Consider the following 25,782-nt stretch of genomic DNA (forward strand, 5'->3'; position numbering starts at 1 on the left):
TTACCGGGCTTGTGTGTTTCAGTGCATAAATACCCACCATAAGTAGCACCTGAAGACTAGGGGGGAGTTTAGGTAGTCTCTGTTTTGTTTGGTAGATAGAGGGACATGACTGCTGTTATCTGTGTATGTGCTATTTGAGGTTGGCTGCAAATGTGTTAAGTGAGTTTACAATGTTCACATGAGTGTTTGTTATCTGTCTCGCCGTGGTTAAATAATGTTGGTGTTCTCCTGTTAGTAGTTTGATCCTGGTAAACCGTTTGGCTTTATTAGTTCTAAAACGAGTCTGGGTTTTGGCGATATCTTAGTGCAGGATGCTACAGTGGCTTATGTGGAAGTAAGTAGATGCAGGAGGGAAGTGCAAAATGGTAATTTGTTGGAAGTGTCTGCAAGTGGTTAGTTAGACCTGTAAGCTTCGGGAACATAAGCGTTGCAGTTCATGCCTTGGTTGGGTGAGCTTTGCGTAGTTTGGTTGCCTCTTTGTGCTGTGCTTCTGAGGAAGGCTTGGTTGGCTAGTGAGCCGTTTGTTTCAGAGTAACCTTTGGTTTGACGCTTATGTTGATTCTAGTTTGTGATGGCTGGAATCTTGTTGAGCTTTAGCAAGCTTCGTCTAGCTGCAGGGAATTTTTCGGACACTGGTGAATGTGTATCTGTTTTTGGACCTCCTGTTAATGCTCTTCCATGCATGGCCCATCATCCATCACTCTTCTCTTCAGTGTGTGTTCTCTCTGATCTCCATCTTTCCTGTAAACTCTTAAAAAGCTTCCTTAGGCACTGATGTTGCGGGGTTGCATCTCTTAAAAGGCTTCTTCAGGCACTAGAGTTGCTGGGTTGGAAAATGGAGACTGGGTGAACAACGATACGATATGAAATTCAAACCGGTCAGTATGGAACATGTATATAATTTTGAACTTTGCATTTAAATATTATTATGTGGTGGTTGCTACGTTTGGACAGTGTTCTTAGGGGGGGCATGTTACGACCCCCTCCACTCCACTAGAGGTCTCTGTCTTTGTGTTCTGCTTGCTGGCTCTTGTTTGTGTTTCAGGTGATCAACCTGATGAGCCACACCTGGGCCGTCTACATAAAAGGCCAACAACAACCCATACTGCCCTCTGACTCTTCTGTTGGACACGGCCACGTCTTTGTTTCTGCACATTTTCACACACCCATACACGCAATCATTACTGATAACTGACTTCCACATTTATTATGTTTCTTTGAAGACCTTTGGTTTTTGTGGTATTGTAAATAAATATGCTTTTGTTACACTTAACTTGTCTGGTCTCCCATCTTTGTTGCAGCCTATGAGCCAGGCCGTAACATATACAAATCCAGCAAACAATGTTGAGGACATTTTAGCTCCCCTTGTGCTGCAAAATGTTTTACATCTAGATTGAGTTGGAGACTTGATCAGTACTTTATATTAAAGATGTTTGCCCCATACTCCTGTGTGATTAGTTATTGTAAAGTTCTCTCTTTGTGTGTTACCTATACACCTCTTCTGCAGTTCGTTGCCTTTGGAAAATGTCTGGAATCTGTTTTTTTTCATAAGATTCACGAAAATAAATACTATACTGTAGCATGCAGGGAGCCTTTACAGTGATGCCAAAAGTTAGGACTGATTAGACCATGTTGTCGGCCTAATTTACAGCTGATCTCCTATGATTGGAAATAGCGATTTGATGACAACAATTATCCAACTGTGCTCACCCAGGCAATTTTCTGGTGCATTCAACTCAGGTTTCTACACAACCTCACACTGCTTATGGGGATAGTACCCCCCAGTATAACCACCAATATTAAATTGCCAATACAATTTGTAACCATAATCACACCGCTGTGTCCTCATTCTCCAGCTATTTACTTTGCTCGCTCACTTTAACCATCCTTCTGGTCTGAATAAAGAGCCACACATGTAAAACAGTGCAAGTGGCAATCACTTGAGAACAACAAATACTTTCTCGTCAATTGTATAACCAACCTCATGGTACAAATTACATGTTTCTTTATAATAATTTCAAGTGTCTCACTGTCGCCACGAGGAGGACCTTTGTATTTCATGTTTCATAGTACATCAACTAAAAAGTCTTATTTGTGCCCTGCTGCACATGTAAGCTTGTTGAAAAAAATCCAGGATAAACCAATGTGATTTTAAGACATTGGCTGGACTGTGCTTTTTATAGTGCGTGTGTACATCAAAATACTTTCATTTAATGAAATTACCAAGCAGGTATGTTAACACACCAGCAGTTTAATTTATAATTAGGTGAGGTTGGAGGTAAAACGTAATTTCAAATGAGGGAAACAAAGACAGCTAAGGCGGCCCCGGTGTCTTCATGAGGTTAGTTATGATGATAGAACCGTTGTGAAGGCAATCTATTCACCTTTAGTGGGTGTATAACTATATGCGATAGGACACAGTGACTAATAACGTAATAAGCCATAATAATTAAGACTTAACTTGAGTCATGTTAGAGGTCACCTATTATGCAAAATCCACTTTTTCCTGTATGTTATACATACTGTACATGTGGCCCCTCTGTGTAAAGAGATTCTGAAAGTTTCAGGGAAAAAGATTCTCTGTCTTTTTCTCCTGATCCATTTATATAAAAACCTGTCTGAAAATGAGCTGATCAGATGTTGGTCACTTTATGATGTCATAACAATTCTTTGGCTTGTGTAACCATTAGCCAATAACCAAACAAGGTAACCCCCCCCCCCCCCACATCACCTGAATCCCCTCCTAGAGCACCATTGTGTTCTTTTTAACCAAATATCTCTCAGAGGGGCGTGGGGAGGGGCTCCTTATTTTCATCCAAAGTAAAAGACAGAGAATCAGCACTTTTGAAACAGGGCTGAAACAGAGGGGATTATGGGATGCTGCAATGCATGACATGTCTGGTATTTGGAGCCAAACACTTCAGAGACATGTTTGTATGTATCAGAGACCTATAATATATTGATGAAAAACAGTATAATAGGGGACATTTAAAGGTATGTCATATTCTTAAAAAATATATATAATAATCACCAGTGGTATAGTTTTGTTTTTTATTTATGGTTGCATTATATTTCCAAACAGTACACAGGGACACTTCATGACATTTTCAGTCAGTATGTGGCTGTAATGACATTATCAGTTGTTACAAAGATGTCCCGTGGTCCAATTCTAGTCAGCCAGATGCCATGCAGCTATCAGGCAATAGAAACAGTTGCATTCTGCCATTTATCTACTAACCTACATGCTAGCAGCGAGTGAGGCGGTGAGGGGGGGAGGCAGGGAGGATTTATTTTCCAATCACAGGGATACTTTGACTGCTAGTCAACAGTGACAGTCAACCCTCATTACATTGAAGCAGGATGATTGAGACGGCGTGAGATAACTTGCGGAAATGATACATAGCAACAAAATAAACGTTATATATGAGTATGTTTGGGCAATACTGATACATGCAATTTTTGGAAATGTCTAAATAAGTGGATGTAATGCTACTAAATGTAAAACTAAATGTTAGTTTTAAAATAAATGACACAGTTGAAAACAGGGATACACCCTGCCTACATAGTACATGATAATTGACAAATTGAAATTGTCTGCACTTACTCATGTGCATGTGTTTGTAGTTTGTGTAAAACAACCTACAAGCAACACTAGGACATGTCACCATGTCCTTTTTCATTTTTAGAATGATGAAAACATCATGCCCACGGGAAGTAAGAGTGCTGACATTGCTGCAACACTTCCGTACCTCGGTGGATGAGGCTATATTTGTAAGATAGTGTTGTTGTGTTCTACTTCTCTATCACCTGCAATATATATGTTTAGTTTTTGGGAAAATAACTTACAATGTCCATCAGTATCCATAAGTCTTAATTTATTTAGCAATTTCCTTTTAAACCTCCAAACTTAACAATGTATGTGCAGTATGGATGCACAAAACACATGGTAAAAGTATCTTTGTGGAACCACGAGGGACATAGTGTCATACCTTTGTTTTGACTATCTTACAAAGGGTAAACTAGACAGCAATGTTGTGGCAATTCAACAAAATAGTTAGTTGTCAAACGATTTATGATATTTCTCCTGCCAGTTAAATGCCAAAACCACATTAGTGTGTCTGTCTTTGGACGTTTTTTGTGTGTGAACAAGATTTGCCCAAGCAGATGTTTTCCTGTCACTTGTTAAAAGGTAAAACATACACTTTGACATTGCTTTTTGTTGCCAGGATTGCAGTATGCTTGAAAGTTGCAGTGAACAGAGAGCAGTACTTCCCTGTGTGATTTAGCCTTTTACATTTCACAGCCAATACTCCACCCTATTGTTAGAACATCAATGAATGTGCTTGTATAAAATAGTTTGTTTCAGGGAGGCTGTGTGTGTGTGTGTGTGTGTGTGTGTGTGTGTGTGTGTGTGTGTGTGTGTGTGTGTGTGTGTGTGTGTGTGTGTGTGTGTGTGTGTGTGTGTGTGTGTGTGTGTGTGTGTGTGTGTGTGTGTGTGTGTGTGTGTGTGTGTGTGCTATTGTTCAGGTGATATAATTAAGCAATAGCTCACGACAGGCCGTGGTATATGCTCATTATATCACAGCTAAGGGGCGTGGTTCGGCCCGACGCGATAAAACTGACAAGTGAAATCAAGCAATCTGATTGGTAGATAGTGTTTTTGCGGACCTCTTTGATTACAGATTTGAAAACATTGGTGCTTGCTTTAAAAGTATCACAATTCATTATGTCAAACCTTGGAAAGTGTCTAGATATCCCTGCCCTAATGCCAAAGGAACTGCACACTGAATATGTTTTGCCCTTTGATGTCTATGTCTGGACCGCTGTGTAAAAAGGAGGCATTTTGCCCCGTTACTTCTCCGCTGCTTTCTTGTTCCAGTATGAAAAGCAAACTGCAAGCAGTTTGCTTTTAAGCCCAACGGTATACTGTTTTTCTCAGACGCGGAGGGATACTGACTTGTTGTGAAAAGTAACTTACAATTCTACCCGTGGTATACGCTCAGTATATCACGGCTAAGAACCAATCAGATTGCTTGATTTGACTTGCCGTTTTATAATGGAGGGTAGAGGACAGCGACAGAAATAGAAAGGTATGTCGAAGAACACCTTTATTTGTACTGCAGAGTGGATCTGGTTGCCTTGAGGAGATACAACATACTTGAGGCCAATTACTGATCAAATGATCTTGCAGCTAAAAAGGACACATGAAAAGTGAAATTAATGGAGAGAGACAAGGAGACTCCTGCTGACCGTAGTACTAATAAAGTAAAAATAGCGAATGTGCTGGCGACCGGATGAGTTAATGACTCAGATAGAATTACAACCATTACATATCTCTCAGTTAATAAATGTGCAGGGAATGATGGAAGTATATTCACACGTGTATGCGCACACTCAGCATCCAAAAACCGATAAGTGCCAACTCCATCTTTGGCATCTTCATGTGTGCTGACTTAGTTGAGTGTCTGGAGTGCTAATACATTATGCATCAGCCCTTAACATGCCCTTGACCAGGGTGACATACATTTCACATACATTACAGATGTAATCCATTCTAATGAGCTTAGACTTCATCTGGATGGGCCCGAAACACACAGGGGAGTTACGGCACTCAAGGGAAGATAAAGATCATAAAGCTTTTGTAGGAATAGTTTTAATGTCAGCACAAATAGGGCCAACATTGTACAACCTGGATGTGTGCATACTGCAGTGGAGCCTGTTGATTATTTACCTGGAAGGGTACGTGCACTGAGGACTTCACACACCCGCTAATTATGATATTGCCTGGATTGTTGTACTATGCTTTGACTACAGCGATGGGAGTGTGTAACGTTCACTCAACACACTGTCACAATTACTAATGGCCTGAACATATACATGAAGAGCAGCCCTTGTGTGGGCCCTTAACTGGCAACTCAGCCAATCGCGTCTTCATGAATTCCAATGTTTGAATTTGTTTCTGTGTGCCGACATCTGCTCCATTAACTCGTGTTGATTTGGTGTATTTAGTGTAAATTCAATAATTACCTGACACCTTCCTGATTAAGGCCGCACATTATTACCAACATGTGTGAAGTGTATGTTTGTGTTACATCATGTTAAAAGAGGGTTAATAAATTAGGTTCTTCAAAAAGATCCCTGTCATTCAACCATTTAAAGCTGCATTTCTATAACACAATTAGAGTAATCATTGAGATATACTGTGAATAAACAATCTAATAACATATACCATACTGTACCATTTCAATTGAAGTAATATACAAATACTTAAAAAGAAGAATGTAAAATGTATATAGAGATATGCTTGTGGCTGGTGGTAATAACTAAACACATCCATATCCAACTATTAATGATTTGACTACTGTGCAAACAGCAGTCCCATCAGGCTCATCCAAGGACTTTTTCCGATATCTCAGACATTTATGAAGGTTACCCTTAATCAAGAAGAGCTGGCTTCTTTTCTCCTCGTTCTGGGGATTGGCACAATGCAATTATCACAACAAAAAAGGCATCCAATGCCAGTATTTCCTTCATATCTCAACATAATGAACATGGCTTGAGCATAGCTTTGAAAAACACTTCATATCAGTGAATAGAATTTCAAGTGATTCAATGCCATGCATGTTTTAATGGACTCACCTGTGTCCTGATCACAAATCTGCTCGCACGGCTCGGTAGTCCTCTGGCCGCAGTAGTCCAGCACCCACTGTGTGGACGAATTGGTCTGATAGTAGAGAGTTAGCTTGGCTGGGTTTAGCCAATTAGAAACATCCAGGAAGCTGCCCATGCTTACCACAAAACTACTTCCTGAAAAAAAAAACACAACACAGAATTATTTATCTTGTAAAAAACAATAAAACGGTTAAAACAGACTCAATTGTTTGGCATTTTGAAAGGCTCTTTACATGGTTATATTGCAAAATCAATTGGAGAGTGTTTTGTCTTTTGTTTTCACTGTAATTTCAATCCCCCTCCTGACCGGGCTGAATTTAAATGAGAAAATTAAGATCTATAACGTGTGTATTTATGGGATTTCCTTGGTAATTGCAGTAGAGGGGGTAAAAGAGTTCCACGAGTCAATCAGTAAATGCTATGCTCATTGACGCTGCCTTACCTTTCTTTCTTACTGCTCTCCGACCAATCGTTAAACTCTGATCACTGAACAAGATTATCCCTAATTGATGCCAAAGACTTTTAGTTGCAAAGAGAGCAGAGGAGATTGTGTTTCGGCCCTCTACTGAACACAGAGATTCAGCTACAGTATATTATGCGAGCAGTGATTGGTTGAAGTAAACATTTCTGTGTCAAAGTAGAAATGTACTTAAAATAACAGAAAAGGACATAAAGATGGGATCCACAAATGTAATCTGAGTTATGAGGTGAACTCCTTTGAGGGTGGTCTCCAGGCTTTATTTTAAAGAGAGGATTAGTGCGGATGGAAAAGCTTAGACAATAGCCGGTAATCAAATCTGAGTCACAGGAAAAGTCCAATGCCCTGCAGTGTTATGCAGAGGAGAGATATCAAACAACCCATGCAGAAAAAGCAAGGAAATCCCAAGGCTCATTTATGTATTTTTCTTAACATTTGAGTTGTTCCAAATTCTTGATAGATTAAATAACCATTTGCCTCCTCGTACACATTTGAAATCACCGGCTGCTTCATGTTGTTTGATAGTCAACAGTCGTACAGGGACAGTCTGACCCAAAGAGCTTTCCAAAAATACAGCGATATTTGAACGTTTTATTTTCTGACAACCTGGCAAACACGACTAGAGACACTCATCTAGACCACAAACAACCCTGTAGTGTTGCTTCTAAGTACATATTGCATTGTTTTAGATTGTTAATTAACTGCACATCCAGAGTGGATTAAAGTAAGTGCAAAAGTGTCTGTTCGATTATTAAGTAATAAAAGATTGATCAATGAAGATGTTTCAATAAATGAGCTTTCTTTGTTCCTGATATGAAATACAACTTAGAAAAGACTTTTTTTTTTTTAGATGTTTTGCTGTAAAATACAGTTTTCTTGTTTCCATACACTCACAGAAGTCATGATCTAAAATTGATCGGGAAATATTGTAAACATTGAACAATCACAGACCAAAACTCCCTTATAAACAATAGATTGTGTTGCTATTCTTTAAGTTTCCACTATCCACCATAGTGCCAACAAGGTCAAAATACATACAACTCTTCTTAAATGGCATTCCTAAAAGCATTTTCCAGGACAGGCTGACCAAAGGTGAGCATAATCAGGCCTTTTCCTGCAATACAGCAGTTAGGGAACAGAATTGCCAGGAGCTCTCATTTGCTGAGGAGAGGAGAAATGTAACGGTCTCAGCTCTCGCAGTGAGGAGGCAATTGTTAGATCATGGGTTGGTTTATCTGGGAGGAAACCCCTCCTGAGCAGTTTGTTCGCTGATTGCCGACAATTTCACTGTGCATATTGTGAATGGAGTGAAGAAGACTGGGGGAAAGTTATTTGGTTAGATGAAACCCCTTGTTTTAATGGTTTTGGGAACACATTTGAAGTAGAAAGCGTCTCACACCTGTTTTATGGCAACGGAGATAATTAAAGAAACGGCACATCTGGCAGTTGGTTATCTATCCAACAAGTTGAAAACATTTACCACCAAAATAAGTCTTTTACGCTGACTGTCATTATTTTTTTCTTATTTTGTTGTTGCTGGATTATTGTTTTTTATATTTGCATTGCATGGCATGGCGTTTGAGTAACAGGATAGACACATAACTACATGACGAAGATTATTACTCTGATACTATTACTAATGTGTTGTGAGGGACTTTACATGAAATCAAACTGGCTCTGGCATTACAGTATATCTATTTTGTGTGTATATCCCTGTTATCTGAGAACACACATTTTGAGCAGAATTTTCATCAATAACATTGGACACATGATACAGCTGCTGTTGTACAGTCCTGCCGTTCTGGATTCACTCATCAACCTAAGTTCCGGTGAATAAAATACCTTATATTATTATTTTGCTTCAAATGCTGTTTTTAAGTTTCGCTGACAAACTACTAGAACATGCACAATCAAAATGACACTGTATCAATGATGACAAGAGAAGTTTCTTTACAGGAAAGTACAACAAAAAAAACCTTGTTCTGCATACAGGAAGGTTTGCTGGCACATTTTTAGCAACAATATGTACTCACTCTTCCTCAGCCTGCCGTCACTCATGATTTATCGTACCATAGCATTTTAGTTTCAATGCCTGGCCATTGCTGTCCTGACCTAACTCATATTGATATGTGGCTTACGAGTTTGGATTGCCTTGTTTGTTTGTTTGTTTGTCGGATTTGTGTGTTTGCTGTGTGTGCCTGACTGCTGCCAAGTGTATGCCTGGCAGACTAATGGGTTAAGCCGCCTTTTATCACATCTGCTCTGTGTCAGGTTTCTGGTTTTCTGAGTCCAATTCCAGTATACACAAGTTTACAGAGGAACAACTAAAGTAAAACACCCCTGCTTACAAAGAGGAAATGCTATATTGAAACACACAATATATACAGTAGATGGCGTTCTGTGTCTTAGCTTTAGTGTTTCTAAAATGTAAAGTGTATCCTGAAGGTGGCACTGAAATAAAGGCCATAGAGTAATTCAAATTTAAATAATGAAATTCCTGGTGATCGTGAATATCATTAAATTCCTACCTTTTATTTTTTACATCTTACGTCAATGCTTAAGAACTGAGCATCTAGTCAGAGGTCACCTCAAAAGAGCATCTGAATGTTCAAGAAAAGTTTTCTCCACGTCTCAAAATCCTCCCCAGTTAGATACGGTAAAGCAAAGGCGAGGAGGTCAGAAAACAAGCAATCAATAATAATTATACAGGAATCAAAAATATCCATAATACTCCTCACAGCAAACTGACTGACGGTTGAATACATAGCTTGCAATGGACAGCCCATCAATAGACCGTTTTTTTGACACTGAGGCTAATACTTGAGCAAAATTGATGCCCGTTAAATAGCCAAAATTGTTGCCAGGTTTCACAGAAGGTGTTTCAGTCTGCAGAGCTTTATGTCATGCTGTCAGAATTCAGCAGATAAAAGGATAACAAGTGGTCAAGGGGTCTTGAAGTGACGGAGATATTAGAGAGTATAGCCTGCAGTAGGTGATGTCACACTGTCAGGTGTTATGACAGAAGATGACCCTGACACATACCTGATAAAATACCCAGAGGGAGCTGAGTACAGAGTGAGGGAACATCACTGAAATGTACATTTGCCATTAAGAATCATGAAACCTCAAATAAATCTCAACTATGATGACGTCCCTGTGAACAGATTCCATTTTGACCTAAGCTTTTCTTCATTTAGTCCATTTAAATGTTTTTATTACAGCTCAGAATCATTTCAGATTAAGACATTATAACTGTATTTAAAGAATGTCTGTACCGGAGTCACGGAACAGGTCCGGATAACCCATTCATTTCTAACCTATGAACATATTTTATTAGAAAATGTGAGTGCCAGAAATTCTCTTGAATAACCTTGTTTCTAAGAGAGGGACTTGCAAACATTTTATTATGATTTGAAAGAATCCAATAATGCTCTGCATGGAGTTAATCATAACACCAACACTTAACAATATAACTCTGGAAATAAATCCACACCACTAAACATTAAGACTTTTGCAGTATATTGGCACGTATTATATTTACAGCTGTTAATTGCACATGTTATAAAAGAGTTCTGCGGAAGTTGAAGTAGTGTGTACTGTTGTGCATTTCTTGTGTGTGTGTCATACAAATTGCGTGGGCGGACTAAAAATGAGGCCCTGGCGGCAAGAGCACCTGATCGACTGATACGTGAATGCTCTCAGAGATATGGCAATCATTAGTCAAATTGCCTCAGCTCCTCATCCCCTCTTACTTCACTTAACCCCTTGCAGGTTTTCCATATTGGCTTCTCTTACCTCCCAGCAAGGTTTATACTGTGGTATCTCGCCAATACACGGAACCAATTTAAAATCATCCCAAGGCCGAAGAAGAATTTCAAACACTCAGCAAGACACTCTCTAGGCAGTTGCCTGGACACCGATATACTTGATTATCCTGAATTTATATTTATTTGACAAATCATCTCCTGTCTCCATCCAATGTATGTGGTCACATCTTTTTTTAAATCTCTTCACTGAACGCTCTCTGTGCAAAAACAAAGAAAAATGCAATCATTTGTTTGCACGCACTGCTCTTCATCAGTCTGATAGCTCAAAAAGTCATCCAGTTGTTTGTGGTGACAATAAATCATTGTTTTTCCATTGGGGGCTTTCAGTGTGTGGGCGTTATTGTCCTGATTGTTGATCATTCTTTTGGTTCCAGCACATGATTAACTTTTTGTTGGATGGATGTCTTTTGTAGTTTATCAGTCGTGCAGAAGGGGCAGTGACATTGAAAAGCATCGAGATTGAAAACCACAAATCATGGCTGAGAGGGTTGAGATTTTATTGCAAGCTTTTTCTAAATAGAAACAGGGGAAGCATGCAAAGCTTTCCCTGGTGCATTACATGTTACTTCTAACAACAAAACCACAAAACATCATTCACCACTCAATAACAGTGTGTGATAGACAAATGCTTATTGCAGTATGCAGAGGTGGGAAGTAACTAATCAGATTTAGATAGATTTACTTGAGTTACTTACTTTAATTGAGTATTTCCATGTTATGCTACTTTGTACTTCTACCCCACTATAATGCAGAGGTAAATGGTGTACTTTTAAATTTATTTTGTAGCTTTAGTTACTTTGCAGATCTGGATGATAATGTAAAAAATATAATCAACACTTAAATCAGACTTTAGTCACAATTCAAAATCTACCTTGCAGTATACACAGTAATTAAAACTAGCTGTAGCTTTACCAGATTTGATAACACTTTAATGCATTAGTAATTATAATTAAAAAATATATATTATTCTGAAATGTTGGGTACTTTAAGTATATTTTGTTGAAAATAATTTTGTACTTTTACTTGAGTCACATTTTGAATGCAGGATGTGTACTTGTAACAGAGTATTCCTACACTCTGGTACTTCTAATTGTATTCAAGGACAAGATGAAAGTACTTCTTCCACCTCTGCTATGCTGCTTGAAGGAAGACTGTATCTGATTATGAATGAAAACGGCAAAAAAATACAAAAATAGTTGTTGACGGATCATGACATTACAATAACATGCCATACAAATATGTATCCTTTTCTAGCATTTAACACACAATTCAACATTGCCTTGGGCTCTAAAAAGTACAAAAGTAATTCCACAGTGTTCCTCACCAAGTTTAATTCTGACTCATGTTTGTAGTTTCAACTATTTGTTTCCCTTCCTTTCTTTTTCTGTAGTTTATTGTATCTTATTAATGTTTTTAAAATAAGTGTGCCCCAAAAAAGTATAGCAATAATAGTGCAGTAGAAAAACAAGAAGGCTGATGGCCTTCAACTTTAGTTTCCATTAGTTGAATATTCCGCCACGGTTTAACGTTTTGAACTTACCATCTGCAACAAAATGCTCAGGCACATGGAGGGTAACCTTGACAGTCAGGGGGCAGGACTCCTGCGTGGCGTAGACAATGGCAATGACACATGTGCTGATGGTTATCAACGTCAGGGTGACCTTATTTAGAGGACTGTGTGGGAGGCCTGGAGGCAGAGAAAGAGAAAAAAGGTAAACAGTTTTTACAGAAGCCCTGTTGTTTTTGATCAGGGTCTCAAACAGATTACTGTGTCTGAACATCCTACATAGAACATACTTTTGCACACAGCAGATAAAACAAACCTAAAGCTAAACCCCCTACTAAAGCACTGCTCTTTGTTGAAAACAGCCACTGAATCACCCTCAATCATTGTAAATGCAGTTAATTGTACACCTGATACATTAATCTAATGCTGGTTCAGGTTTGCCCCGAGTAAATAAAGGATAACTTTACCCGAGCTGCTGCATAACAGCCCAGAATCATTTGCAGGCGTGATATATGATCTTATTGCCACTGACAGGGTTATAGATTGGTTGTTTTGGTTGCCCTTTGGCTCTGTCAGGACTCCCATTTCCAAGCTAGATACAGGGAATTAAATTAGCCGTTTAACCTCTGTCTATGGATATTTATCATGGGAGGACTCGACATGTTGAAAAGAGGCTGTGGATGTGATAGCGCCGGTTTGGAACACTGTTCTTACTAGATATGAACTGGGTACAAATAACACACAAAGCTGCCGCCTTCAGAAAATGTGTGAACAGCTTCTGCCTGGTGTTTATCTTGCACTACGCACGTTTGTTTTACAAGTCAGTAGTATTATAGGCCTAGACTAGTTTCTCTTTAATAAGCCAAAAACTCCGCTATTTGAAAATTATTAGTGTAAGTGTAATTCAAAAATATTGCTTATTTGCATATTAGAGTTTTGATCAGTGGAGGAACACACACATCCAGATGTTTAACATTTTCCAACCACATATATTTGACCAAAATATACAATTGATCAAACTGATTGAATTGCAAACATTTAATTATTTTCTTTTTTTTTATGACTTGCAAAAGAAGAGTTCTGCAAGTTAAATTCAAAGTTTGGAAGAAACAAAATGCAGCTCAAGGTCAAAATCAGGGAGAGAATGCTAGGATAATTTACCCTCCCGATATCAAACACGTCTTGTACAATCACGATGTTTTGAAAGGACAGGAACAACAGCTGTCCCCAACAAAAGCGCTGCTAATCCCTTTGGGGTGTGGGGGTGTTACTGGGCTTATGAAGGGGTCCCTCAATTACTATAAAAGCCTACTGAGTAGACAAAAGGATGTACGCTCACGATGGTAAACACTTACTTTATAGCAATTCACTCATACACTCACATAAACACACATACAACAATACACTAGTGAATGTAAAGTAAAATGCATATACAACACAGGGCCACTCTGAAGATAAATGTTTAACGTACACTTTATTCCTTCCATTTATTTCCCCCTTCCCATTTTTCAAGAGAAAGCACAGCCTTTTTACACAGGCGATAACTTTAACACAGTTCACGGTCATAGGTTTAATCTCTTTCCCATTCATGAGCTTTTTTCTAATACAAATAAATATAGTCTATTTATTTTTTGCTCCTTTAAGCTTTATCTGCGATTAATTGCATTTCCAAAATTCCACAGCCGATACATAATTCCTTGGTACTCTGTTTGCAAGTTATTCTGAACTTAATTCATTGAAATTAGGAACATTTCAACCTTGGAAATCTAGTTATAACTGTGGTTACTGGATGCGCTGAAGCATTTTTTTCCAGGAGAGAACTACGAATGTAGATTTCAGTGTTGAATGTTAATCATTGGCAGAACATAACCAGCCTTTTAAAGTACAACAGCAACATGTTATCGAGGCTTTATAATTAAACAAACACAATTACACAGAAAAACACTTTATTTCATTTATTTATTTATTCTACCTCGGCACATCTCTTAATAACTATACAACGCAAATGAATTTCACTTTGTCAAGAAGTTATCACTTGTTTTATCTTTGGGGTTGCCACAACACATATTGAAAATAATGTTTTTTGAATAGTCTAGACTAATTCTGACATCAAACTGTAATTTCAAAATACGGGAATCAAGAATATTGTCTTGCTTTCAAATTCCTCCTCTGCAGTTGCATTTAACAAATAGAAGTCAAGTCAAGTCAAACAAAGACGCAAAACAATACACTGTCTCTCTCCTTTACAACAGTAACACATAAGGAACAGACAGATACAATCATTATTAATAACAATCAGATAAATATATGAGGCATGACTTTTCCTCCTCATTTGATACAGTGCTATAATGAACTGCAGACAGAGGATTAACATAAACACTTGGATTTAATTATTTCCAATCACTATTCTGAAACCCAACTTGGAGACTAATTGTATACTATATAGTGTAGCGAAGAAAAAAAATCATGCATCTCATCAAAGTAATGTGACTCAGCTTTAGTCATTACTGAGCCTTCATTAACATCAGCTCATATGCAGTGTCTGCTTTGAGTGTCATTGAGCTGCGCCATGAAACCGCACTTCAAACCCCACAGGGGACGTGCATGACTCCTTCCTACTTCCAGCTACGCTGACGATACCAGAAGTGTCTGGCCTCATTTCACTCAACTATAGCCTCATATTTAACCAGAGTACGGGTGGAATATATTTGTTTTCTAAATGTTTTATCGTATTGTATTACTTCTTGGCTTTGTTGCCTTCTCAGCAGTATGCAGTGGGTAAGATGGTTCCCCAATGTGGAAGATAATGTGTTCAAAAAGTAACACATTTATTACAATACAGAAAGAGGTACATCTGTACTCCGGCTCACCTTTGCTGCGCCTTCGTCCTCTGTGCTGTTCTGTGTAAAACTTCATCTGGCTGTCGTCTTCGGGCTCAGAGCCTGATTCCCCTTGAGGACCAAACACACCTCCAGGCGCTGGCAGTGAGATATGAGGAGGAGAATGGGAGAAATGGAGAAAGAGTCAATCAAAACCGTATTTTTTACAGGTCTGAATGTTACATTGTTAACTAATATGGAAAACAATATAACACATACAATTAGCATAAGAAAGAAACACAAGTTAGTTAGTATGTGAGAACAAGACTGTATAAAAGTAACAACACAGGTTAGTCATGAGAGTGATGGACTTCAGATTACATTAAAAGTCAAAGTATTTAAAATGCTAACCATTCAGAGCGCCTAATCCAGTTAATGGATGCACAATGTTGTCATTGGTTCATTTTTGCGTTTTCAAATGAACATGGATTAGTTAAACAACAGTATACATTCCAGATGGCAATAACAGTGACACATTGGTCTAATTCAGTATGGGCAAGTATAGTTTTCCAGAACTGAAAATATTTCTCCTGTGAACCAAAAAGCAGTGACACAATACCAGTATGCTGTTGAGTTATTATCCTTTTTTATAAAGGTTCTCAGTACAAATAGCTTTGCCCTTTTTCCTTGACTGACAGATGACTGACAATAAATAAGGGTTAGAAACCAGAGTTGGGGTTATTGTAATGCTGTAGTTGGAGGATGGGAAAGAAGTAATTGTCGTTATTATAGGGGACTCATTTGCAAGGTCCATATGTGGTTCTGAAACAGAAACACAACAACAACAACACAATGCATTTGTCCTCTGTAATGTGGCAGCCATTTACCTCCTCATGTGCTTTTCAACATCTATAGAGATGTTAAGAAAACCACTGCTCTCCACACTATGCTGTTCCCGCATGGCTGATCTGTTGGCCAGTGTGGGTAATTTGTCCATTGTTACCAAGTCTTTGGAGATCAATTTGTTTATCAAATTGGGTCACATCCCCAGAGTGTGTGCGTGTCTGTTTTTTAAGTCAGAGAGTTAGAGTGAGGCTATGAGAGTTAAGAGGCTTTGTTTGTACGGCGCTGCCACTTCCACATCAAAACACACATCCATGCTAAATGCAAAGGGGCTGCCTCAAAGTGATAATTGCTTGGGATGTGCAAGGTGTAAAGCCACTGATGGATAAATAGGTAATCTAAAATAACCTAAAGTGTTTGCGGATGGCTTTGAACGGCATTCTAAGCCTGATATTAGGGGTGCACCAGAGAGTTTCTGTTAAATATGTTTGTTATTGTATTTGTTTTATTCAGCCAAAAGTCACAACCTAAATGGCTATGCTAATAGCATCCATTCATTTCCTCATGGTTGTACATATGTTTTGCTTGTATAATCCCCAGGATCACAGTGATTACACTTCCTAATCTTGCAGAGTGGAAAGGGGATAATGGGCAGAGAGAAAATCAATGTTTTTTCTCTTGACTATAAAGGAGCCTTGGAAGAGAAATATTACTTCTGTTGACAGCAAATTAAAAGCAAGCATGGAAACATAGAATGGGTGTGGTGTCAAACCCTTATCCATATCATGTTACGTTAGTTGATAATGGCTCATAAATATGTACTCTTTACTACTGTAAGAGGAAGAGACCCTATCCCTACAGGAATTAGTCATACTCAGACCTCTAAGTGCTGTCAGTTGGTAATGGTGGCTTTCATGATACGTGATCTTAAAAATGTAGCCATTATAGAGGTTGGATATTATATAAAGTTGCATATTAATTTATTTTACCAAAGTCAGACCATTGCCTGTTCTTATCAATCATCTGCTAAAGGTATGAATGTGTAACAAGTAAATATATATTAGTACAAATGATATACTCCTACTTACGTATTCCAGGTGTCTGAAGGAAAAATGACAAGAAACTTATTTTGTGTAGCTATATCCAAGCCTACAGTTTAAAAATAGCAAGGCTTACATAAGGGACATTCAGCTTTCTCTTATTTAAGTTTTTAAAAAGTCAAACCTCCCTCATTAAAAGCAACATATTCTCTCTTCATTGTTCACTGAACAATTTTCACGGTCATAATTCCTGTGCAACTCTGGCGCAATGCAGGTAACATTTCCTTCTCTCCTCACTTTATAAACATTAAGTCTTAGCTCGTGAAAATATGCCTGCACCATAAAGATTTGAGACATGATTAAAAGTTCTATTAACCCGGTGCAAAATGTGGGTATGGAAATCTGTAGTCATTCTTTTGGTCTGGTGCACTTAAGCAGGTCGAGAGGCGAGTTGGAGTTTGAGTGCGAGAGTCTGGCAGTGTTTGGAGAGCGGAGCCAAGGCAATGTGGTGTAAAATTGGTTCTGAATTTATGCATCGTGTTATAACATGCACAGAGAGGTGTAAAATGAGACAGAGAGAAACAGACAAGACAAACTAATATGTTTTTCAAAAGGAACACAGTTGTGGACTCAAGAATCAGCATCAAACATAATCAAAAACATTTATTTGTTTTAATCTCATGGACAAATGGCTTCATTTATTCAAACAAAGCAACACTTTATTTTGTCCATGATATATTCTAACTCTGTCATTTCATTGTATTTATTGCAACTATACTGACCTTTTCTTTGCAATGAATTTATTTTCAGCAGATCATCTCCTATCTCAACAATAAAGGCATCATTTCCAAAAAAAAAAATTCTGGAAAATGTAAGGTGTTTATTCCTCACAGGCTCACTCACACATCAGAACGTGATGTTTGTGTTTGCAGTCCTTGAGGTAGGAATTGGAGAGGTGCTTCTTGCCTGAACTTTAAATCCCATGTGGCTTGCCTTTGAAATAATCACTCGCAAAAACCATCAATGTGATTCATGCAGTCTTCACTTCTGACTTGAACCTTAAAGAACTTTGAGAGGGAGAATAAGTGCTCTTTGATTTGAGAAAAAAAAAGGAAATGCCTCACAGTGAAAAGGTAATAATATTGCCAATCAAGACCTGGCTGATCTTGCGAAAGCTCAAACAAATAAATAGCATCAAATGTGGACGTATGCTTAAAGTCTTGGTCATAATATATGCTGAGTTGATATGAGTAATTGTGATAAATGTAATCTGAGAACAGAGGTGCGGAAAACAGAACGTGTGGCATCATATTATTAAAAGCTTAAACAATTGTGCGCCAGAGTGCTTTCAAATCAAAAATCAGAACAGCAGGGCTATAAAAAATAAAATGATCCAAATTATAAATACTGGATAGAGAGGAAAAAAGTATCATAAATGAAAGAAGAGAGCGAGAGCTGTTTTTTTTTTTGCAAGTTTGAGAGTTACCATGTTTACAGTCTTTTTAGTAAAGTCTTGGTCACCCTCAGTAGAAAATAATAACCCAAAGTTGAAAATGGACCGCACTTAATCATCCATGGCTGAACTTAAGTGTGACTGACATATCAGTGACATAACCAGGAGCATATAGGGCCGTGGGAGTTATCAATGAAACATATCCTTCTGTACCCAAGGAATAAAGGCAAGGATATATAATAATAATAATAATACATTTTATTTCAAACCGCTTTTCCAGGTGCTCAAATACGCTTTACAGTGGTTTGATATTAAAACAGCAACACAGCATAATTTACAAATTAAAAGCCAGTCATAAGAGGTGTGTTTTGGTCAGTGTTTTGAAAGTGGGGGGGTCGGTGCAGTCTCTGATGTGTTATGGAAGGGAGTTCCAGAGGGTGAGGGTAGTGATGGAGAAGGCTCTGTCCCCCCGGGTTTGGAGCTTAGTTCGTGTGGGGATAGAGAGGAGGTTCGCTTCTGATGAACGAAGGCTGCGGGAGGGATTGTAGTGGTGGATCAGGTCGGTGAGGTAGAGGGGGGGGCCTGGTTATTGAGAACTTTGTGTGTTAGCAGAAGGATTTTGAAGTGTATTCGTTGATGGACAGGGAGCCAGTGCAGGTTTTGAAGGATGGGGGTGATGTGGTCTCTGGAGCGGGTGTGGGTGAGGAGGCGGGCAGCGCAGTTCTGGATGTATTGTAGTTTATTTAGAATGTTGGATGATGAACCATACAGGATGCTGTTGCAGTAGTCCAGTCTTGAAGTGATAAATGCGTGAATGAGGGTTTCAGCAGCCGGGAAGGAGAGTGAGGGGCGGAAGCGGGCAATGAAGAATATTGAATATCCTAAAATTGAAGTCGGATCACGTTTCGTGGCTTTGATTAAGTGAATGTGGGGAGGACATTTTCTGTGTGGCAAAAAAACACTTTGGCTATTTATTTTAAAACTAATAACCCTAAAGAGCCCCTATATGGAAATAGAAATGGAAAATATGCCCTCACTTTGCAATAAAACTCTGTAAATATTAAGCACAAAAAGGTTGCCACCATGCAGGTCAAGGACCAATTCATTGCTCGCCCATATTGGCACACAGACAATCAGAGCACAAATTAGCCTTCCATTATGTTTGCACTTTTTAACCTGCAACATATTGGAATCTTTTTTAGCTAAAGGATGAAATACAAGTGCATATTGTTGCAAGTAAGATAGACAAGCATATTTAGTAAGGCTGCAATTTCAAAGCATAACAAATAATCCCAATCCAAAAAAAAGGTATGTGCAGTATAAATAAATACATTAATTTCTGAGGTAAATAAAAAACTGATTAAATGATGGAAAAGATTGAGCAAATACTTGACTTGGGCAACACAATGTCAAATATTTATCAGAGAGAGCTATTGCCACAGTGTATTAGCAGCCCAGTGAACATCCAAATCAATTTGAGGTTTAATACCTACAGTCGCAACTGTGTACCCTCTTTGTTATAAAATGATCACATATTGCTGCCTGTCTATGTCTGTGAAGCTTTTGTTCTTTTGTGTTTGAACACATTTGGTGCTGCTGCCTTGAACATCTTCTGTGATGTGTTCACCTTTTCTCTGCTGTCATGTAGATTTGAACAAAAGACGGGCCAGTTAGAGAATCAACGCCTTCTTTAAATAGCAACATTTCAGAGACACTAATAATTAAAGCTGAAGAATACAAATAGGTATTGTACGCATGACTATTCAAGTGCAAAATGGATAAAGCAGAATTTATCGTGACACAAAAGGGGCCTGTGTGTGTGTGTGTGCGTGTGTGTGTGTGTGTGTGTGATCCATATGACAGGTGAATTGTTCTTCCAGTCTATGGCACAGGTTTGAAAAATAACACACACAAGAATACATCTGAAACAAGGTGCAAGAGTTTTTCAGAAATATTGCCCTGGGTATTTTCTATTTCACTGCTTCTCTTCCCTTTGCAGTCCATTTTCCTTTGTCTTGATGTTACTTTTCTCCAAACTGAGTGCCATGAAAAAACATCCACTTCCAGAACAGTAAGGCTAAATTCCAGCATGTCGGTACTACAAAACGTAATTACTGCCAATTTCACTTTCACAGTCCCTCTAACAGTTCCGATGTCAATAGATAATTTCACAGTCTTTTTCATATGCACATCTGTCTATCTGCTTTGCAACCATCTGTTTTGTTACAACACTGAATACAAACAAAACACTCATTTCCATGCCAAAAAGCTATCTTCTTTATACGCAGCTATTTCCAAAGTGTTATAAGTACCATGGTTACCTCCAATCAACACTTTGAAAAGGTGCAATACTTTGTGGGAAATATGCTTTATCCATTACATTCTCCTCACACTCACCTTTATTTTCTACTCTCTTTTGATAAGGCAAATGCGCCTGCTGTCATCAATAACATTCTCCTTCATGAAGAAAAGCGTGTTTTTCTGTGTTTAAACGCATACACTCTTTGATTATAAAATCACCCCCTCCTCATCTCGCCACACCATCCACGACCCCCATCCATGGGAAGTAGTGGAGTACAAATATCTTGTTACTGTAATTAAGTACATTTACATCAAAGTGCTTTACATTACATATTAGAGTACACATACCAGACATGTACTGTAAAAGTGAATACATCAAATTGGGGTGAAGTGTCTTGCCCAAGGACACAAAGTTATGTGTACTTTTTACTTAAGCACATTTCAGAGCCCATACTTCTTTACTTGTACCTGAGTAAAGAAGTTTAGTCATTACTTTTAGCAGAGTATTTTTAAACATGAGTATCTGTACTTCTACTTGAGTAAAAAAATGCGTTTACTTTTGCCATCTCTTCTTCTAACCCCCATCATTTCAGAAAATGCAGAGCAATGCTGACTCTGATCTTCTCTTTCTCTTTTTGTGAAGCCCTTTAGTCAAAGAACATAATTATTTGGTGGAGAAACATCTGGAAGATCTCCTTCAGCCGAACACTCTGGCCGTTTCTCAATCGCGAGGATGCTTGCTTGGTAGCACATGTCTTCCGAGTCACTTCCTTCAGAAGCTAGGCAAGAATCCTTCCTGGCATTCGGAAAACGAAGAGTGGAACAGGCTAGCAAGTGTGCAGGTGTGCGTCATATGAGAGAGGCCCCGCCTTACATTTTCCGCCACAGATTTGGGGAAATTGGTCCATGCGCAAAGCATTGTGGGGATTTTAAGGATGCAAAGTCTACCCATGTGCAGCCTCGAAATTACCCCCAAACCAAGGACGCGGTGGAATTCCAAGTATGCTGGAGATTGGAACAGTCCTTCGGCGGCACTCGATGACGTAGTATCCTTGAAATATTGGCTTGGAAGCCAGTTTCCTCGAGATTGAGAAACGGCCACTGTAATTTATCTTCTTTATATCTGGGAAGTCACTCTTACGGATAAATGCAGGGATGGCCAACCTTCATATATAAGGAGAAGGACTCACATGCACTAATATGCATGCACGGCACCAACATAGAGAATCAAGAGATTACAACAAACACAGAGGGAGTGTTATTCTCTGCTCAGGACCCATCCACTTTCATAGCAAATAGTTGTTTGCTGGTATAATAATGGCTAAAATGTACAGAACTTTACTGAATTATAATATTAATAAAAAGTTGGCTCATTTAGCATCGGGGAAATTATTAATTGTGATAAACTGTAGACGTTTAAACATTGATTAATTATGTAATAGTTTCAAAATGTGTATTTTCCTGTATTCCAGCTAAATGATTATGAATGTGTTATTGTAATACAGCAGTGCAGAAATGGGCTCACAAGAACTAATGACAGGAAAAGTTAGAGGGAGCTCATAAATAAAAATGAGACAAAACAGAGAAAGGGAAAAATAAAGGGCTCAAAAAAGTGTTGGAGGAAGCGAGAATGAGATGTCACATTTATAAACCGAAGCAAGAGTGATTTGGTGTTAAAAGGGTTTCAGGGGAAAGGTAAGAAAAACAGCGTGACAAGTGACTGTTATACAAGGAGTAAAACACTCATACTAGAGATGTCAGAAAGTACACAGGAGAGAGAAAAAAGTAGAGGAAATGGTTATACAATCATTCCTCTAATGACATGGATTAGTTGAGGTATAGCAGGGAGGTGAGGTGATGAGTTCAATCTGAATAGCAAAAGCTAATCATCTTCTGATAGGTTAGGTTATATTCGGAGGCCACATGACATTTATCATAGCACTTTGACATACTGTATTTTACACCAGCACGAGCAGGTAATGATTCACCATATCTACTGAAATGATAGAATAAGATTCAAAGACCGCAAGAAACTCTACCATGTAATTCTTACCAATTTGTGAGTAGATATAATTGTTTCTGATTAAATGAATTATTTGAAGACATTAAACTGATTTATAATGTATTTTTCAGATGGAGCCATGTGCTTTAACAGTATTAAAGGAAATTCACTCATGCATGTGAAATTATGTCACAACAACTAATAATAATGGTTAGGAATGATACATTTGTCTTTTTATTGCGAGTACAACTATTTTCTGCTTTTTCATAGTCATCTATTATAGTAAGATATATATATATTTTTTTTCTCTTTTGAATCTTTTGCTCAGGGTACTCAGCTATCGTTTTTTGTATTCCCCATTTACCATGGCTTAAACATGAAAATAAATCTGAGTTTCAAATTGAGCATCGTACAAATATATTTATTATATTGAAAGACTGAAGTTGCACTGCCAATTATTATTCGCAAAACATTTGTGAAATATATGGGAATAGATATTTGCTAGATAAGTGGTTCCAAAACACCTGTGTATTTTCTTTTGGATTGGCTAAATTAGATGTTTTTAGTCGAACGAGAGCTGTTGCCTTCAGGTTCTGCTGGCTGAGCACAACTTATAATTAGCTGTGGTAAAGCACAACAAGATTAATAACAAGCAGGCCTAGGAACCATTTGAATAAAAGCAAACAAAAAATATACCGGTCAAGATTGATTCTCACAGAAATGAGAAATGTGGCTTCAGCTGCCAGGGCGTTAACACTGCCAATAACTGTACATAGAAAAAGCAAACAGTTATCTTATTCAGGTTAAATTTATATACAGCCAAACAAGAAGCCAAACAAACAAACAGTAAGTACATACACAGTGGGTGAATGATGTGCTGGATGCCTGTCTCGGTACCTCTACAGGAGTGCCAGAATGTATGGCAGTGCCAAGACGGCTGAAATGAATAGTGTATGGATTGTGCAATAAATTATATATAGAGGTTAGCTACCGTACAGCATCCATTGAGTTGAACTGCCTATACAGTCCTCCTCACAAACACTTCAGATGGGCAGATCTTGCCAGTTGCTTGAATCTGCATGGGCACCCTTATTACTCATTATGTATAAAGGATATACAGCACGTTGCTTTCATACTACCTGTCAACTGTGGCAACCCTAATGCATCTGCCTAAGAACATTTTCAAACCTTTAGAAATGAAAAAGGTTAAGTGTAGCTTCTCCTAGAATAACACACATATAAGAATACATGCGTGGGGATCAATAAAAGTGTGTAAGGGCAAGTCAGTTGTGAGAGGAACCTTGTATCGCGGGTCAGCTTGTGTGTATAAAAATACCGCTTCAGAGTCATTATGAGAGAGAACCTTGACTTATTAAGAATATGATGGTGTGCTTTGACAGCTGTGCACATGCTCGAATGTTCTTGTGTTCAGAAATACTATATGTGCATGAGGCTGTAGGTTACTCTCATTTGCTGCTTGCATTTGTGTGCATAGATGACTACCAGAACTTCAAATGGCCTCAGTGGCTTTTGTAACTCCAAGCTAGACACACTATCTTGACTTATGGGCACTAAACTTACAGCTAAATGTCAGCTTATGGGTGCATACTATAGAATATATGCATACTCATGCTGTATGTATGTGACAATGTGCTTGCGAGTAATTTAAGCTGACAGCAAGTCTGGTCCCCACATAGGTCAGGAACTGTAATCCCATTAAGGCACAGCTGCATTCAGCATCCATTTATGACGCCAGCAAGCAAGATAGTTCCAACTCAGATACAATAAAAACTGGCATTTGCATTCATACAAAAGTGAGAGTATGTAAATGTGCCATTTGTAATGCACGAGCCAGCATCTGAGAGGCTCCAAGAGCATTTTAGAAGTCATTTTCTTTGGGTTGTATTTGCAGGAAAATATATTGAAAATGTATGCGAGTTAACATGAAACAGCTAGCAACATAACTGCATCCATTGAAACACTGACTAAGATTGAGATAAAGATAATTAAGAACAAGTTTTATGTGTGTAAATTATACATTTGCAAGTCTGATTTATGTTATAATGAATTGGGCTATATTCTGCTAACACTCAGGAATAACACCATGTATCTTAATTTATTCTGTCCATATATCCACATGTATCTCATGTTGGCACAGGATGACCACACTCGTGTCACAGTGGTCTAGCTAGCCTCATCTCTCACCCATTACCCCCTCATGTTTCAGTCTCCTGCCACTGCTCTGTTTGCCCATCCAAAGTAATCCCAATCAATACTGTTTTAGTCTTATGTTGCATTGTGTATTTTTAAAAGCACGTACACACAATCATATTACACATAAACAGCATGGGCATGTTGAAAAGTTATTACAGAGGGCATCACAATAATAAGCCCTGCAGACACATTTTACAACCTAAATGTATGAGTTGCAACCTGTTATGCTGGAGAGAAAGGACTTGAGAAGGTGGGAGGCTTAACAAGGCACCACTTGGCTCTTGTACTCAAGTGGACTCAGTGTTTACACACTCACCTCTATATTATTTTTATTGGTACTCTCCTAGCATCGAGTGTAAGCCTGCCAATTTAGAGCCACTAAGAAAAGGGTACATCTCAGGAATTTTACATTTGCCTTTTAATGGTAATTTCAGAAGCAGTGGCCAATGGACCCCCACTGTATGTTGTTTCCTCACCTGTTAGCTAACATATTGTGCAGTGGTAACACCAGGGATGGCAGCTGTCATCCACAAAGGTGTTGCCAAAATAGAGTATGAAAAACAATGGCCTCCCTTATTTTTGTCTTTTCATTTATTTGTGACATTTGCATGTTTTTCTTTTATAAG

General features: G+C 38.4%; 1 protein-coding gene across 2 annotated transcripts in view; it reads right to left on the reverse strand.

Moving 5' to 3' along the window:
* Positions 1-25,782, reverse strand: part of astn2 (astrotactin 2) — a 291,201-nt gene that overhangs the window by 136,071 nt on the left and 129,348 nt on the right. For both annotated transcript variants that reach the window (XM_079657488.1, XM_079657487.1), the window contains exons 5-7: positions 15,355-15,462; positions 12,518-12,664; positions 6,640-6,807 (exon numbers count right to left, since the gene is read on the reverse strand). In XM_079657488.1, the coding sequence (XP_079513614.1) occupies positions 6,640-6,807; positions 12,518-12,664; positions 15,355-15,462 (423 nt within the window). The remainder of the gene's footprint in view (positions 1-6,639; positions 6,808-12,517; positions 12,665-15,354; positions 15,463-25,782) is intronic.

This window comes from Notothenia rossii (genome assembly GCF_949606895.1).
Source record: "Notothenia rossii genome assembly, chromosome: 11".
Taxonomy (NCBI): domain Eukaryota; kingdom Metazoa; phylum Chordata; class Actinopteri; order Perciformes; family Nototheniidae; genus Notothenia; species Notothenia rossii.